The sequence below is a fragment of the Epinephelus lanceolatus genome, chromosome 4 (assembly GCF_041903045.1).
Source record: "Epinephelus lanceolatus isolate andai-2023 chromosome 4, ASM4190304v1, whole genome shotgun sequence".
NCBI classification, from domain to species: domain Eukaryota; kingdom Metazoa; phylum Chordata; class Actinopteri; order Perciformes; family Serranidae; genus Epinephelus; species Epinephelus lanceolatus.
Genome location: NC_135737.1, coordinates 41,619,159 through 41,638,030, shown reverse-complemented (window position 1 = coordinate 41,638,030; position 18,872 = coordinate 41,619,159). Strand labels below are relative to the sequence as shown.

General features: G+C 45.1%; 1 protein-coding gene across 1 annotated transcript; it reads left to right on the top strand.

Moving 5' to 3' along the window:
- Positions 1-2,778: 2,778 nt before the first annotated feature.
- Positions 2,779-18,310, top strand: LOC117259648 (period circadian protein homolog 2-like). Its single transcript, XM_033631184.2, has 22 exons — positions 2,779-2,911; positions 7,289-7,859; positions 9,189-9,281; positions 9,423-9,577; positions 9,706-9,827; positions 9,975-10,176; positions 11,216-11,267; positions 11,611-11,753; positions 12,057-12,135; positions 12,263-12,369; positions 13,148-13,301; positions 13,420-13,528; positions 13,615-13,894; positions 14,065-14,218; positions 14,310-14,446; positions 14,587-14,793; positions 14,903-15,148; positions 15,272-16,398; positions 16,506-16,722; positions 16,889-17,120; positions 17,267-17,417; positions 17,519-18,310. Exons 2-22 carry the CDS (start codon positions 7,405-7,407, stop codon positions 17,672-17,674), a joined length of 4,578 nt encoding a protein of 1,525 aa, XP_033487075.2. The 5' UTR covers positions 2,779-2,911; positions 7,289-7,404; the 3' UTR covers positions 17,675-18,310.
- Positions 18,311-18,872: the final 562 nt, after the last annotated feature.

Here is an 18,872-nt window from a genome sequence, read left to right as displayed (position 1 = left end):
GGGCCCTTATGAGTGATTGCTACCTTAGATATATGTGAGGGGAACCACAAAGGAGTAACCTGCACACCAAAGAAATGGGCTGGAAAAAGCCACATAAAGAGTCCACAGGCTGAGATCAATATAAAGAAGTCCAAAACTTTAGTTAATACATAAGTGCAAAACCAATAAAGTGCTCAACAATAAAAGTGCAAAAGAGGCAGCAAGCAAACATTTCAGTCCTAGACTATCATCAGTATCTGTGGCTTTTTCCAGCCCATTTCTTTGGTGTGCGGGTTACTCCTTTGTGGTTCCCCTCACCTGTTTTCTCACTACCGACACACCCAAATGAAAGCTTTTTGATGCCTCAAGTACCTTACCTTAGATATATGCCTATGTTCAAAGAAGAACTCTCACTAAATCCAAAAAGCTGCCATTTGCTATATATACATACCATATATACCATACAGCCACCTACCTACCTACAAGCCACTGACTCGGAGTCAAAATTCTTTCACCATTTTAACCTCTCAGTTCATCTGCATCATTGCTCCAATGCTCCTTCTTGTCTTCTGCTCCAAAAATGTCCAATTAAGCAACTTTTTCTCCACTTCCTGTGCAAAGATCATCCCTGTTTGTATGAATCCGGCTGAACGAAGCCCGAGCATCACATACAAGCTTTGCATCCTACAGTGTATAATCCAGTGACTTCAGTGTGTGCTCGGCTCCATAGAGCAGGACAGTCAATCATCAGAAATCAAGTCAGCTTAACGCATGCCCGGTAACAAATGTGGTGATATATACACTATAAATGTAGAGGATTTATGGTTAGATAATCATGGTAATCACAGCCGCCAGTCAAAGCTCCTGAGCATTACAGATGAAGCCACCCACACCATGACTCACTGGTGTTTAAGGAATTCCACCCACCTGTAGCATCTGCGAGTCTGGTCTCACATCCATCAAATTAGTGTGTGTGTGTGTGTGCGTGTGTGTGTGTGTTAGAGAGGATGGTGATGGGAGTGATCCATAGATCAGTCTCATTTTACTCTCAAAGTCAGATCCACACACAACTCTTAGCACTTTAATATCCCCTTGTACACTGATATATTTCACTGAATGCAAGAGGTCCCTCTTCCTCTGGGGCTGTCACAAGGCCTCCTGGGAAATGTTGGAAAACATGCCCAGCAAGACAAACCCAACTACAGAGCCTCATGCAGCATTAGCCTCTCAGTATGATATCATGCAAGACATTTTTAGAGGGGGTGGATGTGAGAGACCTGGCTCTCAAAAGGCAGACAGCGGGGTGTGTTGTTGACTAGTATGCCACCTCAGCGGGTGGGTGTGTGGCTGCCACTTGAAACTGGCACTTCCCGGCACTCAAGAGCGCCCAAGTCCAGATTTCTGCGCTGAGCTACTCTATGGAGGCTCTTGGCTTGAGAGGGGGAAATATGGTGTTGTGGCTGCCATGCCAGCATGTGAACACAACAATGTCTGCTCGCTCCAGCCCCATGACGGAGCTGCCATGTGCAGGCTTTACACAAAGCAGGATCCCATTCATCATAGCAGGCTGTTGGACAACAGACAGAGATAAGGAGACGATGTAAACACTCTTCCTTTTCAAATAATATACCTGATGATGCAAGCAGCAGAGAGGGAGGGAGGGGTTGTTTTGACAGGATGCTGTGGCCTCCTTTATGTTACTTTAAAGCAGTCATGCCTGTATTTTATAAACGTCCAAAACACACAATGATAAAGCAGTTAACATCACGTAGGATTTCAGAAGTGATTGAGTTTGCAGCCCTGATCTCCTCAGGCAGGTCACTCCAAAGTGGAGGGGCTCTGGCTGCAAAGGCCCTATCACCTGTGCATTCATCTTCACCTCGGAGCAACAAGAAAAGATGCATCTGAGGATGTCAGGGTGTCGAGAAGCAACACAGGGCAATAAGAAATATGTTATATAACTTGGAGCAAGGTCTCTCAGGGCTTTGTAAGTCATCAAAAACATCTTAAAATCAATTCTAAAAGCAACAGGTAACCAGTGTGGGGAAGCCAGGACTGGTGTGATGTGGTCATGTTTTTTAGATTCTGGCAGCAGAGCTTTTTGGATGAGCTGGAGGCGCGAGACAGACATTTCATACGTGCTTTATGGAGAAAAGGCAGCATCAGTGAAGTGCAGTTACAGCTGTGACGTAGGCTACTGTGGAAAACATGGACTTTGCGCCTTTAGCTTGGAGATGCACTCCCAGAGTTGCATCAACATGTGTATTTAAAGTGTGTTTTTAAGGTTGTAATTTGTAATGAAGCTGCTGTGGGTGCAGTAGGTTGCGATATGGGACACTGCACCAGCGCGCATGGGGTTGAAATGTTTTATTTCCCGTAGTGTGGCGTTACGCACACTAAAACCGAGGCGAATTAAACGTGTTATTGTCTCATATTTAATATAGTTTATTATTTCCTGGTTGTGTCCGCTACAGACTTTCGCACTTATGTAATTTCAACACTCGATACGTCGTTTTAGAGCCGGCGTAGTCGTAACTACTCCAGCCTCACACTGCACGATACACACAACATGGGATTCCACGTGCAGTGAATGGCTTGTTTATATAAAACGACGGACAGCACTCTGCACCAATGACTGCGCGCGACTGCAATGCCGTCATCTTCGCCATGGAAACCCTTAGTTATGCACCAATGGAAACACACCAAAGGCGGAGCCTGAATTGAGGTCGAGCGCTGAGCTCTGTGATTGGCCAGTAGCTACGTGCCGTAGAAAGCCGGGGAGGAACCGCCGACTACTGTGTCAACTCGTCTGAAGTCAGCCTCTCATTGAGGAATGCTAGAGCTTTAACCTGAGTTTTTATCCACTGCTCTGTTTTATTTTTACCCGACAACCAGGACAACAAGAAAAGGGATTTTTATCTCGACAACACAGGTTGGTGTGCTTCTTTTTCGCCTCTAAATTGCAGCAAAAATTGAAAAACGAGCACAAAAAATAAGTTGCATAACGTAATTCGATCTGCGCATGCGCGAATTTGTGGATTGCTCTACTTTTTGTACTTTTATAACCAAAAAATGCCGGTGGGAGATGTTTTCTACACTCGTGGAGACGGAAAAATGTCTGCTTTAGTGAAGTGGGTCCTCAGTGGTGAAATTAGTGATGTTTGGTGGCGGGTTTTGAGCGCTGTGGTTACTTTTACATAACTGTGTCAGTGTACCGTGCAGTGGATTGCAGGTCAACGTGTGTGTGGATTTTGAATAGCAGGTCAATGGAGTTAGATGGGGGAAGGGATGTTTGCTCCCATTACAAATATGTTTTTATCGTGTCATCTTTAATTTAACATTGATGTCGCGTTGCGTTGTCTTTAAATGAAGCATGACAGACACTGTAAGATAACCAGTGGGTCATAAAATGTGTTTATATCAGTGTTTTCCATGTTTCTGTGTCAGTTGGTAGGACTCAGAGAAAGCTTTGGCAGCTTGGCATTGTCTTATTTTTACATGTATCACCTGAGAAAACTGCTCTATTCCAATATATTAAATATAATTATGTCAAATATAATTGGGTGGACTTATATAAATGGATTATAATTTCCAAGCAAGTAGGTTTATTTCCAGTTTACTGCTTTCCTGTGGAGGCCCACTGTACTCACACACATACACAGGAAACAGTTGGTCCCTGCCTTTCCACCTGTGGATGTTATGTTGACATTACAATGCTGTTAAATTAATATAATCTGGATATTGATGCTGGACCTTTATGAGATAACCTCAGCTGGACCTTGAGCTGATTTTGACTTCTGATTATGGCAAATATGTCACCTTCATATGACCACACAGAAAGCTGCTGGGAGGTTTCCTGCAATGGAAAATAGTACTTAACTCTTAGTGACATTCTTTCAACTTGGAGGAAGGTACTTTGCATCTCCGTACTGTTACAAAACATTCCCATACCAGCAGATGCTGTGATCATCGTTATAACTATTATTAATTTTGTGGTTTTAGTGATGTTATTATGACGTATAAGGTAAAAGATTCATGTAATAATAGAAAGATGTGTTGTAGACTGGCAGATATGTGATGTAACTCTGCTATGATGCCATTTAAATGAAATGCAGGAGCAGACTGGACATTATTAAAGATTAAAAACACTCAAAAATCATACTAGAATATGTGCAGACACTTTGCAGTCATCCTGTCCACTTTAAATAACACTGGATTAATGTTTATGCCCTGAGATTACGCTGTTTGTGTAAATGATAAACAGGAGTAATTCCCCACCTTCACATTTTTTAATCTTTCTCACATTCTGTCATTAACTATACATACGTAACACCTGTCTCAAATTCCATTCTCAAATGCACTTCAGAAGCAGGGTAGCCGGCTACAAGTGAAAGCATGTGGTTTTATGAAACAGGGCTACCACTGCTCGGTGCTGCACTGAAGCCACATCCATGTGACTGGAGTAGCATTGTATAATGCCTGAGATCTGTGCTAGTGGAGAGGGCGCGCTCACTGAAACTGGTTTCTGAGCTGCAAGCTGAGGGAGCTCAGTTTCATTATATCACTCGATAGCTATGTTTTGAGGGATACATGTTTGTGTGGGCATATCTGGGAGAGTTTTGAGGATTTGGGGAGAGCACTTGGATAATCTCGCCTGCTGTCCTGTGAGGTCTAGTGGGAAAGGTGTCTCTGGGTAAGCTTGTATATGACTGCATGTTCTTTTAAAGTTTAAACAGTTAGATATAGACAGGAAATTGACAGGGGTTATGGTTTGTTTTTATGACTGCTACGGCCACGCCAATATAATGGTTGTCAAGTGTTGAATGTTTTCATGATAACGCAGTTTTTTAAAGGGAAAAATAATTGCAAACTCCATACTGTTGCAGATCTTGATATCTTCTGTGTTTGGCAACAGTTTTATCGTGTTAACATAGTTCTCACGTGTTTTGTAGCATTTATTGTCGGCTCCTCAAGGACGTAATAACCTGCTGCATACAGTTAACACTGTTTCCAGTAATCTGACTGAGTAATATGAAATGACATGCTGAGTTATACAACGTTTACAATTTTCTTTTATGATTTTTTGTGCAGTGTTATAAGCTTTAAAGAGTGCACTACAATGAGCCTGTGTTACTGTTTTCATCTTTCCAACCTGACCCCTAACTTCCCCCTTATTGGCTGACATCACCTGTTGTCACTCCAAGCTCTGTTGATTGGTCATTTGCAGCAGCCAATAGAAAGTTCTCTCAGTCTGTTAAACCCTCTGTTAAAAGAGTGGGTCATGTCCTAAGGTGGCAGTGGGTGTGTGGGTGGCTGGAAAGAAAGTCTATCAGGTTTTTTTGGTAGATCTTTAAAACAGGAAAAATCCTCCCTAAAACTTGGAAAGTTATGTAAATGAGCTTATGTAAAGGAGAGAAGAATAGACAAGCTTAATTTGCAGTCTTATATAAATAGCTGCACTCTGATCTTGTAAAGCAGGAAAATAGAGAAATATTTTGGATTTGGCTTCAGTACCTGTTGCCAGTGTGGCGTAAGCAGACGTTAATAGCTCCAATACTGCTGGTCTGTTGGAGAGGGTGTAGGAGGAGGAGGAGGAGGAGGAGGCTTCAGAGCTCTTTTATATTTATATGAATCAAGTTTATGTTAGAGATTGAATACGATTTGTACTCCTCCAAACGTTTATGAATAGTCTTTTTAATTGTTGTTTACCAAATGCAAGTGAAACTCAAACTGTGTTTACAATGTGGATGCTCATGCCACTGTTATCAAGCTGGCAGTTGTCTGAGGTGACTTATGTAGTTACTGAATATGATTTTAATGATAGAAGGTAAATGTTGCGAGAGGGACGTTGCACATCTTTGTATGCTTCTGCATGGGCTAAAACTAGTGGCAATAGGTTGTTTTCTGACCGTCCCATTCCCGTATCTCAGGAGAGCGTAGAGGGAATTTCATTACATTTGGAACAAACATTCACTTGAACTACAGGTTGAATTGATTAGAATCTGGTGATCAGGTTAGCCGTACCATATATGAAGGCAATGCCATGGCTGCAGAGGCTGTGGGTTCGATGCCAGCCTGCAGCCCTTTGCTGCATGTCATCCCCTAACTCTGTCTCTCCACCCTTTGCACCCCCATTCTATCCCAAAAACAAAAACAAATTAACCTTGAAGAAGAAAGAATTTGGTGGTCAAAGGTCACTGCTACCTCCCAAAACATGTTTTTGGCCCTAATTTAAGAAGTCATACCCTAGTCACGACAATGATGAAGCGATGACATTTTGTATTCAAAAAGTCAAAGGTCAGCATCACTGTGACATCATAGCATTCTGCAACAACACTTTTCTGGCCATTACTCAAAGCCATAACAGAAGGGAAGACATTTGGCAAGACACTGGACTGGTGACACTAATCTTCTGCATCCACCTTAAAAACTTTTATTCACTGAAATCGTCTATGTCATTATAGTGATAACTGACATATATGCCACAACATATATTATGTGAGTTTGGACAGACAGAGATGCACACTACAACTCGATGATTGAGACAGTAATTCTAGTTTATATTGTTGGTTGATTCAGGGGCACTGCACCGTGTTACATAAGACTACGTCTGTTTGATTTAGACTGAAGTGAATGTTGACAATGCATCAACACATCTGTTTATCATCTGCTTGTGTGGGAGCCATGTCCTTAGCATCAATGATGATGATACTGTTGTGAGGGAGAGTCATTTTCTAACCAGAGCTTGGTTGTCAGATTTTCCTCCTGACTGTTAATTAGTTCATTTGGGAAGGGCCAGGCCGACGGCTGCAGAGGAGACAGGTTGATTAGTGCAATTTATTTGAAAGTATGTTGTCTCTCTTACGTCTAAAATAGTCCTGATGCTTTGTGCGAGGCGAAGGTCTTTGTGTTGGTTCAGAGCTGTGTTTTCATCTCCGCAGACTCACCTTTCATATGAAAAAGCTCTTTTGAAAAATTGCGCCGGATTAAACTGGTCTGGATCTTGAAAGGGCAAACAACGGCCTATTTACTGAGCAGACCTTTAGAGGGATGGGTGGCTGCAGCCTCCGTGTGAAATTGTGTGTGTGTTCGTGTCTGTCCCGCTGTGCCCCTCCTTTATCATTGACTTTTAAAAATGCTGCGATCCAAGGCTACACTGTGTGATCAGATCAAAGCAGTGGCTAATCCCCATTGATTGCTGTTTATTTTAGGACTGTATGTTACTATTGATCTGCCAACTATAGAAGTGCACTGTATTGTAAGGGGTATGTGTGAGTTATTCCACCTGTGTTTTATTTTCCTCCTGTAGGCTGCATCGCCACATCTGAGGCATCAACTCCATTTACGCGCAAGTGCCATGGGCTTCATGGCAGTGCAATGTGGAAGGTAACTTAGTCTCGCATCTTTTGCCTCTTGGTTCACCTCATGTCTGAGGACAGTGATCCAAAGCACTACCTGTACTCAACCCTGGAGGGGCGTGAGAGGAACCGGGAAAGGGTCGGCTTCCAGTTGGAGGAAGAGGAAGGCTCTCCTTGCGGCGCCATCAGCCAACTTCACCGCATGGCCAACAGCTACAGCGAGGGATGCGGCGGGCAGAACGGGGTTGAACTAGAAGCGGAGTTGGGACTGGCCTCAGAGGGCAGCGACAGCAGCCACGAGCACCCAGCCTCGCCGCGCTCCCCTCATGATGACAGAAAGCGGCCACGCCCGCCCTTACACGAGGATGTAGAGATGGGTGGCAGCGGCTCGAGTGGGAGTGGGACTGAGTCCCATGGTAACGAGTCGCATGGCAATGAGTCCCATGGCAATGAGTCTGTGGGCAGCTCTAATGGCAATGGCAAGGATTCTGCTCTATTGGAGTCTTCAGGGAGCAACAAGAGGTGAGGGCACACCAAATGCACTGAATCATGGTAAATGAGGTTTTTTCCCACCACCATGGGGGAGCGGACCATCTAGGTCACGGAAGTAAGGTTCATTAAATGTAATAGACGGGCCATTTTCTCCTCTGTGAGTCATTGTCGGTCTGAGTCATTGTTGTAGTCTAGCACCGACTGTCTCAGACTGAGGAAAGCAGCAGGTAGGCTATTTTATTTCTAGTTATGACACAAACTGTAAAAGATAATGACTATATTTACATGCACATTGATATTTACTATAAGTCAGAAAATGACAAGATTTCTATACAGGTTAGGGAAACAGCATATTCTGTTTAGGCCTTTTTCAGAACTTAGCTTTGTCCGATTAAGACATGTGGGATTTCTGGTATCACGCAGCGCATTTGTAATATGTGTCCCGGTTGGGATTTATACCACAGTTTGCAACACAAACAATAGTAGTGATAACTTTGTGCCTTTTTGTTATTAGCATTCGAACGGCACATCACAAAAAAAAACAATCTCTGGGCTACAAAAGGCACCACAGAGTAGTTGCAGTCAGCTGACAGCCACCCAGCTGTGCAGGCGTCACCAGAAATGGATTTGGCGGCAGATGACGCCCGAGAGGGATTGACGTGCTGTCAGCTGATGATTGTACTCTGCTTCCCTCCGCTTTGTGCTTTCATCTCCTACAGCGGCTCACTTAAATTTGAAGATATTGACGTGTCCTCTTTTGCTGCCGCATTGCATAAATCAAATTGTCAGATTTCTGTTTTTTTATCACTCCATCAGAGTCACTGCAATCTTAAGGCCTGTAGATGAGCGGTCATTTTTAAACAGCAATTTAAAGACAAGATTTGTTCGTACAGACCTGTTCCATGTGAAAAGGAGACATTGTTATGTAACCCTTTTAAAAACATTTAGGGAGAATATGACTTGGTATTTCTCACAATTTTTTCTTCACATTTCCAAATTGGCATTTCACAATTTTCTTTATATTCTTTTTGTGTATTTTTAAGTATTAATTAAGGCTTAATTATCTGAGATAATAGAGAAACCACCTGGTTCTTTACTTGAGCCACTACATTTCAAACCCAGGGACGGGAATGTTTGACACGTCTGCTAGTTCCTTGATAAGCTACTGTCCATATTTGTATAGACCGCTTTATACAGATGGTATGCTTGTGGTGTTCTGGGTACATTCTTCAACTCTAAGTCCTTGACTCACTTCACATGTTTAGTCTTACCTTTTGTTTTGGCGCTCTCACCGTTCTTTCATTATGTTGCTGTTTGTGGTCCTTCTTCAATAACACAACATGTCGTTTATGGTTACAGCTCAAACTCTCACAGCCCCTCGCCGCCAAGCAGCTCCAACGCCTTCAGTCTGGTGAGCTCAGAGCAGGACAACCCTTCCACCAGCGGCTGCAGGTTAGCAAGCACATGTCTTACTTGTTACCCCTCATGATTCAGTTTGAATGACATGCTGGTAGCACCTTCTCATGGTGTGACAGCACCGGTGAGGCCTTGTAATTCTGACACACGTGTATCTGTTTCATGCCCATCCTGCAGCAGCGAACAGTCAGCCAAAGCGAAGACACAAAAGGAGCTCTTCAAGACCCTCAAGGAGCTGAAGATGCACTTGCCGTCAGAAAAGAGGAGCAAGGGCAAATCCAGCACAGTCAACACGCTTAAATATGCGCTGCGATGTGTCAAACAGGTGAAAGGTAAGACTCCATTCAAGTGTTCGTGCATGTTCTCACATCAGTAATGTCAACTCTCCATTGATGAATAAAGTGATGTTTCTTTGGTAATTACCCATTTAAATTAAAATGCTCTTCTCTTTGTTCTGCAGCCAATGAGGAATACTACCAGATGCTAATGGTTAATGACAGTCAGCCTCCAGGGTTCGATGTATCGTCCTACACCATTGAAGAAATCAACAGCATCACCTCTGAGTACACCGTCAAAAACACTGTAAGCACCTCTGACCTTCACTTCTAAGTCTGTAATGCAAGAGGAGACATCTTCAGTGCTTAGAACATCTTGAAATAGAAACACACTTAACTAACACCTAACAACCTAAACCTTTGTTTTGTTTTTTCGTAATTTTTTTACCCGCAGGATATTTTTGCTGTAGCCGTCTCACTCATCACGGGGAAAATTGTTTACATCTCGGACCAGGCGGCGTCCATCTTGAACTGCAAGCGAGAAGTGTTTAACAATGCCAAGTTTGTGGAGTTCCTGACACCTCAGGACGTCAGCGTGTTCTACAGCTTCACCACGCCCTACCGCCTGCCCTCATGGAGCATGTGCACCGGAGCAGGTACAAGCTACGTCTAACAGGAAGACGTTTTTGGGTTCAGCTGTTTTTATGTGGTCTACAGGGCTGTATTCAACTCAGAGTTATGTCAGTCAAATTAGATGTGATGTGAAACGGCTGCTTGGTCTCCAACTGGTGATTTGAATCTCCAACTTTCATGGGGCAGCCCTAATCTACAATACAGATTTAGAAATTTCACCCCACTGAAATCAACTAATATTTATTTATAAGTGGGCCGACACGGGGCTGGACATTGTGGTTATGGATGCTAGAGTCTCATCACCCACAAAGGTCACGTGGGAAACCCACACTCACATCACCTGGACACACACCAGCATCTATTTCCTGAGCATGACCCACCCCCGCACACATGCTTGTACACACATAGCACATATTTCATTAACATGCTCAATCACACATTGGTGAATGCACGCCTACTCACACACACCTGCCGCATATTTTCTGAGGACATAATGGCACGTTGCTGCAGTCAGAAGCTCTTGAGTTAGCAATTAACATGGTGCACCTGTGGAAATCTGATGCAAAGCACTGCAGAAACTCCTACGGTTTGAGAGTTGACATTTTCTTGTTGTTGACTCTTTGTCTTAGGGAGGTTAATAGGAGTAAGTAGATTTTTAAAAATCTACTAAAAACAAATTTCAGAGATGTCGAACTGCATCAAAATATGCAATCCTTAAATCAGTTTTCTAGCTGTAGTTGGTTTCGTAGTTACTGTAACTGTTACAATTCAGTGATGTCGAAGTCGTGATGTTTGGCAGAAGCTGCTTGAAAATGTCTGAAAACCTTTTCCAAGTGCTCTGACTGCAATGAGTCTTCAATTTTCAGTTGCATAATTGTAGAAAACTTTTACAGTGCCTCTTTTGCTTTTTTACACAATCTATGGAAGTGAAACAAACTTCTCTGGTTCTGTCAACAGTGTGTTGAATATACATAGATGACTAACAGATGGCCTGTTTGGAGGTACTCAATCCAATGCATCCGGTGTTGTACTCATCCCACCTTCTCCCTGTCTTTCATTCAGACTCCTCTCCCACGGAGTGCATGCAGGAGAAGTCCTTCTTTTGCCGCATCAGGTGAGTGACAGCAGCTGGCGCCGTCTCTGATTCGATAGTTTCCTGCTCAAACGAGCTCTGAGTCAGCACAGGGATGATAGAGAGGAGTGAGGAAGTCAGCAGCTGTGAGCTTTGAATCTGTTTCTCCATCTAGTGGCCAGATGGGGTGTTGCAGCTGCAGTGATCATGTTGTCATATGATAAGATTAGTGGGCAGGCTTGATGTATATTAGAAACTATTCAGGAAATCCATGCAGGCTGTTTATTTTTCTTAGATATCCAGGCAAAATGTGAATTTCATTTTGAAATTTAATACACTAATTATTTGAAACAGTATTATAATGGTGTGTGTATGTGTGTTGTAGTGGTGGTAAGGAGCGTGAAGGGGATCTGCAGTACTATCCTTTCCGCATGACTCCATACCTGATGAAAGTCCAGGATGCTGAGCTGGCTGAGGAGCAGTTCTGCTGCCTCCTGCTGGCGGAGAGGGTGCACTCTGGATATGAAGGTGAGGCCTGCGAGCACACACACACACACACACATACATGCTGTTTTACACACATTTTTGGTGTTAATTTTACTATGACAATTACTTAAATATATCAGTTATACCACAGTTCCCCTCTGTTACCAACTAGAGTTAATTGTAGTTGTGTGACTGTGTATTTTTTCCCCTTTCTTGGCTATACATTGATGTTACAAACATTAAATAAAGCAGCAGCCTAAAAGTGAGCTCCTGCACATGTTCAATAAGCACCATTTGCCGATTTGTTGTGTAAGTCAATTAATTGTTTTCCTTCTCTTTCCACAGCACCCAGAATCCCTCCTGACAAGAGAATCTTCACCACCACACACACACCTAACTGTGTGTTCCAGGATGTGGATGAGAGGTGAGTTGACGGAGCCCCACAGAAAACACACACTTATACAACACGTTACAAGATGTCACATTGTGTATTTGAGCTGCTGCCCTCTGCTGAACAAACTTGTTGTAACACGCTATTGTTTCTTCATCAGGGCTGTACCTCTGTTGGGTTACCTCCCTCAGGACCTGATCGGGACCCCCGTGCTTCTCAATCTGCACCCAAGTGACCGGCCCTTGATGCTGGCTGTGCATCGCAAAAGTAAGAACCCCTTTCATTCATGTGATTTCATTAAGGAATGGGCACAGCATCAGTGCAGAGATGAATTTGGCATCCACAGTTCCAGATTGTAGTTGCCACATTCATGATTTCCCAGTTAAAGATACTTTGACAAGTAGCAGTGATGTTGCGAGGTACGTCTTCGACACATTGAAATCCAAAAGGGTAACGTTATTGACCAAATTTCAGAAAGGTTACCCTAATCACCCCACAGTGGACTTTAGTCTGACTGGTTTTATATGAAATAATCTGCAGACTGGATCTACAGCCCAGCTGCTGGAAACAGCTGCTCAACTGGCAGATGTCCTGGGGACAAACAGCACTGTCACTCCGACTTTATATGTCCATTTATTGCCACTGCTGAAATACATTTCTACTTAATACTTACACAGTTTATCACTTTTGTGTTGATTTTGTTGGACACATGTTCACATGGAGTCCAGCATGCTAGTTTAGCATTAGCATGAGCCTCAGATAGCTAAACCTCGCCACATAACTACAGTTTATAAGTTAACATGAGTTTAACACTACAATGTGCCAAAAAACAATGAATTTTATTGGGGACCCATTGAAATAGCCCCTCTGGGTCTGAGATGACTCATCTCATCAAAACCAATCAACATCACTGAAACAGAAAAGAGCCTGTGTTGATCTCCCACTCAAAGTACACTCAAATAAAAATAATTTAATTATTTAACTTGTGCTTTAAACCTTTTGTGTTGATCAGCTCTCACTCACACACTCTACCTTGTGTTGACAGTTCTGCAGTATGCCGGTCAGCCATTTGACCACTCCTCGATCCGTTTCTGTGCAAGAAACGGTGAGTACATCACCCTTGACACCAGCTGGTCCAGCTTCGTCAACCCCTGGAGTCGCAAGGTCTCCTTTGTCATAGGCAGGCACAAAGTCCGCATGTGAGTATATTTATGTTGAAGCTATGTTTTAGCTCAGGTTTTTTGTCATCAGTGGTGGTGTGTTGGGATATATTTCACTTTGAACCTTCTGACTGACTGTGGTCTGTGGGTTTTTCAGGGGTCCTGTGAATGAAGATGTCTTTGCAGCACCAGCTTTCCACGGAGGGAAGATGATGGACTCAGACATCCAGGAAATTAGTGAACAGATCCATAGGCTGCTGCTCCAAGTATGTACCCACACAAACACTTAAATGAAATACACATTTCCCTGCATGCGTTTGTCCATTTCTGTAACAACCTTTCTTGTCTGCAGCCGGTCCACAACATGGGCTCCAGTGGCTATGGTAGCCATGGCAGCAATGGTTCCCACGAGCAGCTGGTGAGCATCAGCTCGTCAAGTGAGAGCAACGGGAACACCTTGGGGGTGAACACAGTGGAGGAGACAAGTAAGACCAAGCCTCCTAGGACGTTCCAGGAGATTTGTAAAGGGGTTCATATGATGAAGAACCAAGACTCCCAGGTCTGCCTGCGCTCCCCTCCCCCTTCGCCATCACCGTCACCATCCAAGCCCGAGCATAAAAAGACCATTGACAGTGAGTCCAGTTCAGTATCACCAAATGGGTACCATTCTGTGGTTGCTTTGACTCCAAGTTCTTAACAAGGAGTGCATTTGTGCTTGTTCCCCTAAAACATTTCAAATCAAACAGAAACAGAGCAAATATATTTTATATTTTCTGACATTTTCTTTTCCCTTCCCCTCCAGCCGCAGCTCAGAAGAGTCCAGCGTCGCGTCTGAAAGACTCGATTCCCTCTCTGCACGTCAGAGACAGCGCTGCAGCCAGCATGGAGGACTTCCCCTGCAAAGACCAGACTGTCTGCTCCTACCAGCAGATCAGCTGCCTCGACAGTGTCATCAGGTACGGCTTGGAGTTTTATTCATGAATGATGATAGTTTGAAGACTTGTTTAAAGCGTGCACTCTCTGATTAACTGCATATCTGTTCCTCAGGTACCTGGAGAGTTGTAACATCCCAATCACGGTGAAGAGGAAGTACCAGTTCTCAACCAATACCACCTCCTCCAACTCTGATGACGACAAGAAGAGCTCAGAGGACGGCATGCAAGTGCCTCAGGATACCAACCCAGGTATGTGCACACCATGCATCTGATCACACGTCACACAGGATATCAGATTCAGTTGTGCAAAGAAAAACCCCATTGATAGGAATTGGACTGTAATTATCTGTGGCTTGGAGCTAACAGAGGATTACTCTCTCCCCATCCAGATCCTTTGATGCTAGACGCCCAGCCAGGCCTGTCAAACATGAAAGCACCCAAGAAGCCTTCATCTGGGGCAGCTGCTGTGGTGGGAGGCCCCCTGGCACCCCTCACCCTGCCCAGCAAGGCTGAGAGCGTGGTTTCAATTCCCTCGCAGTGCAGCTACAGCAGCACCATCGTCCACGTGGGAGACAAGAAGCCTCAGCCAGAGTCTGGTGAGTGTCAGGGTCTTTACATAACTGATGTTGGACATTTTTTATCAAAGTGCAAGATTAAAAAAAAGTTCTGTTAGACTGATGTTCATGGCTCTGATTCCTTCTACAGAGATTATCGAAGACGTGGCAGAGAGCCCTGCTCCCCCGGCTCTGCCTGTCAGCGTGGTGTCTCCGCCCAGCCAGGAGAAGGAGGCCTACAAGCGGCTGGGACTGACCAAACAGGTGCTCGCTGCACACACCCAGAAAGAAGAGCAGGCCTTCCTCAACCGCTGCAGAGAGCTCCGCAATGCCAGGACCTTCCAGAAGGACTATTCCACGTATCTGCACAAGCAGAGGGGTCCAGTCAATGCTGGAGGTACACTGAACATTTAATAGTGACCACATGAAATTAAAATGCTTTAAAAGATTATGACTGTTAATCCTTTTCTATTATATCTGAAAAACAACCCTCTGACTTCTTCTCCATGTGTCACCTTAGAAACATCTGCACTACGAGGTGCAGCCAAACAGGGCACCACCAGGCCCGAAACCACTGCCAAGAAGGGCAACCGTAACAGGAAGTCCAAGAAGCCGCGGATGAAGCATCCTGATTCATCAGACAGCGCAGTATCAAACCGAAAACCCCGTCCACCTCTCCAGGGTCTCAACCAAACCTCATGGTCCCCGTCAGAAGCATCCCAATCTGCTTTTAACGTCTCCTATCCAGCCATGGTGCCTGCCTACCCGCTCTACCCTCCTGCACCTGCAGCCCCAGCACAGGCCCCCCGCCCTGACCCCTCCCTTTCCACAGGCTTTGGAGAGGGGCAGAGCACCCAAGCCCCACCCTCTGCTGCTCCATTTGCTGCACCAATTGTTACACCTGTGGTGGCCCTGGTGCTACCCAACTACCTCTTCCCCCAAATAGGACAGTTAGGTCAGATGGGGCAGCTGGGGGCTGCTCCTAGACCATCGTTTTTCCCTGAGCAGGCGCAGGCACAGCCTGCGTATGCTACTCAGCAGCCCTTTCAGCCACCACAGCCAGCCTTTGCCATGCAAACACAACCCCCCTTCACCAGCCAACAGCCGTTCCCTGTGCAGACTGCCTTTACCCCCCAGCAGCAATTCCAACCCGCTCAGACCCCCTTCACTACCCAGCAACCTTTCCAGGCCTCTCAAACCCCCTTCGCTACCCAGCAGCCCTTCCAGGCCCCTCAGACTGCCTACAATACCCAGCAGGCCTTCGCTGCCCAGCCTTCTTTCCCAGTGCAGACACAGTTTGTGGCTCAACCCCCTTATCCATCTCAGCCTTTCCCCTATAGCCTAGCCTCCGAGCCCCCCAAAGCTATGGCTGTGGAGCCCCGAGAAGGGGGGGCTTCACGCTCCTCCACCCCAGCCTCTGGAGCGAGGGAGCCTGCGACGTCTCCACCGCTGTTTGAGTCACGGTGCAGCTCGCCTCTGCAGCTCAATCTGCTGAGCATGGAGGAGGGACAGCGCTCGGTGGAACGGCAGGACAGCGCAGCGCCCCTTCTTGGGTGCCTGGGCATCAGTTCAGTAGCAGCATCAGGGGCAGCCGGGGCAGCAGGGGAGAAGAGTGGAGGCACAGCCAAGACTGAAGGCCACCAACAGGTGAGAGTCACAATATATTCAATGATAGAAAGAAAACAAATTTTGGATACACACACTGACACATAAAGCCTGTCGCAGTGCTGATGGATTGCTGCCTTGTGTTTCAGGTGGAGTCTCCAGGAGATGGGGCTCAGAGTGATGGAAACTCCTCATCCTGCGACTTGCTGGACATCCTGCTACAGGAGCAGGAGGACTCCCACTCTGGGACCGGATCAGCCACCTCTGGCTCCATGGGCTCAGGGTCAGGCTCCGGATCGGGCTCAGGATTGGGCTCAGGCTGCAACGGCTGTGGTACATCCAGTGGAGCGTCTGGCAGCAGAACAGGTCAGTAGAGAAACACCCAGGCCTGATAACGTAAACTTTTATCTATGCTACTTCGTACTAACACTTGTTTCTGGTAAGTTGGTATAAACAAACATAACATTTCCTATGAATAGTATGTGTTTGAGTCTATTTTTGACTTTTTCCTTGTCTCTAAAACTGTGTACAGGGAGCAGCCACACCAGCAAATACTTTGGCAGTGTTGACTCTCTGGAACACGACCCTAAGTCTAAAACCAAGAAGAGAGGCGAAGGAGGCTCTGAGAGCAGCCAGTCGCAGACCAAGGTCTCCTCCCAGGGCGAGGGAGACCATTTAATCAAATTCGTTCTCCAGGAGCCTCTCTGGCTGCTGATGGCCAATGCTGACGACAAAGTCATGATGACATATCAAATGCCGTCCAGGTGAGTCACTGACTGGGATTCAGTATTATTTTAGGGGTAAAAAGAAAAGGCCTATAATGCAACAAAAGACAGAAGTGAAGAAAGCCAAATGTGAAATTCAGATGTATTCAGTTTTTTTTTTTTTTTTTTTTTTTGGTGATCCACAGGGACATTCAGAGGGTTCTGCGAGAAGACAAGGAGAGGCTGCGGCAGATGCATAAGAGCCAGCCTCACTTCTCCAAAGACCAGCGACGAGAGCTAGTGGAGGAACACCCCTGGATGAGGCGGGGAGGTTTACCTGCTGCCATCAATGTGAAGGTCAGGACCACACACACATTGTGTATCTCACATATACATATATAGCTGTGAAAAAAATTGTCACATTTAAATGTATTTAATATCGGCCTGTGTGTGTTCAGGAGTGTGTCTACTGCGAGGACGCAGCAGCAGCCCCCATCGAGGAAGACCTGCCACACATGGACATGAATGAGCTGGGCGAGGAACTGGGCCAAGAGGGCCAGAATGCCCAAAGCCAATCAGAGGAGTCTCAGCCTCAGCCAGATGCTGGCTCGTGAAGACACACTTGGCCAGCAGGGGGACTCACTCAACCAGCCAGGGACCTTCATGATGCGCACACACACACAGACTTTGTGGATTTGAGACCAACAGCTGTGTGCCTGGCCATCCTCACAAACACACACAGACACACAGCATGAACTCAAGCAGAAAACTGTTGTTGCCATCGTGGTGAATATGAGGATGCGTGTGGCTCCTGTGATCATGTGTGTGAGTTGTGCTGAGGACTGCTGCTGAAATGCAGTTCTTCATGCCCCCATACAGGGGGCAGTGTACTATATGAGGGTCAGGCATACAAAGGCCCTCATCAAGTACTTTTGCCAGCTTACTTTCTCTCACACACACATTTTCTCTCATTGAAAGGACCTGGGCCCAGCTTGTGTGGTCGGTGACCTTTGGCCTCCCACATAAATGTATTTTTTATTTGATTGTTTCCCCATCCTCTTTGTTGGGGGCAGCGCTTAACAGCAACATGAGCAATTATTCTAAAAAAAAAAAAGACAAGGATAATAGTTAATGGACCTCTTTTAAACTTCATATATATGAATTTTAAAGAATTTTATTTTGGCAGAAATGTTATTAACAAGCAGCTCAGCATTGCTGTATGAATACTGCCAGACATAATGTTTGTGTTTTCTTGTTTTCAAGCCCCTCAACCCCCCTTTTGTTTTCCCATTTTAAACTATGGAGAATAGTTGTGGTGTTGGATCATGTCGGCTGGGTCAAAGGGCAGGCACCGCCACTTTTGTATCATGGAAGAGTTTTTATCTCTACTCTCTGAACCTGCAACATCCAGGTGCAGAGCAGCGGTTGCACCCGACTGGGCAGCCAACAGAATGACATGGAGGTTGATTATAATCATCCTCAACAGAGACAGTCTAATATGAAGCGAGAGCTATTCATATAACTAAGTATCTTATTTATTTTCTACCAGATAATGTATCTAGAATAGATTGTTTTGAGCTAAAGCCAAATCCATTCTTACAGTTCTTATATGTATTAATACTACACATGCATCAACAGCAAAGTCAAAGTTACATTACTCTGACAACTCTAAACTGGAGTTAGCGTGTCTATTTCACAGAATAACCTCAAAGTGTTTTAGGCCTCTGTAGACCTAAAAAAACACAGGTGCTAGGAACAAGTGGGCGTCATCGGAGATTAAAAAGCTGCTGAATTATATTTTGTTTGAAACGA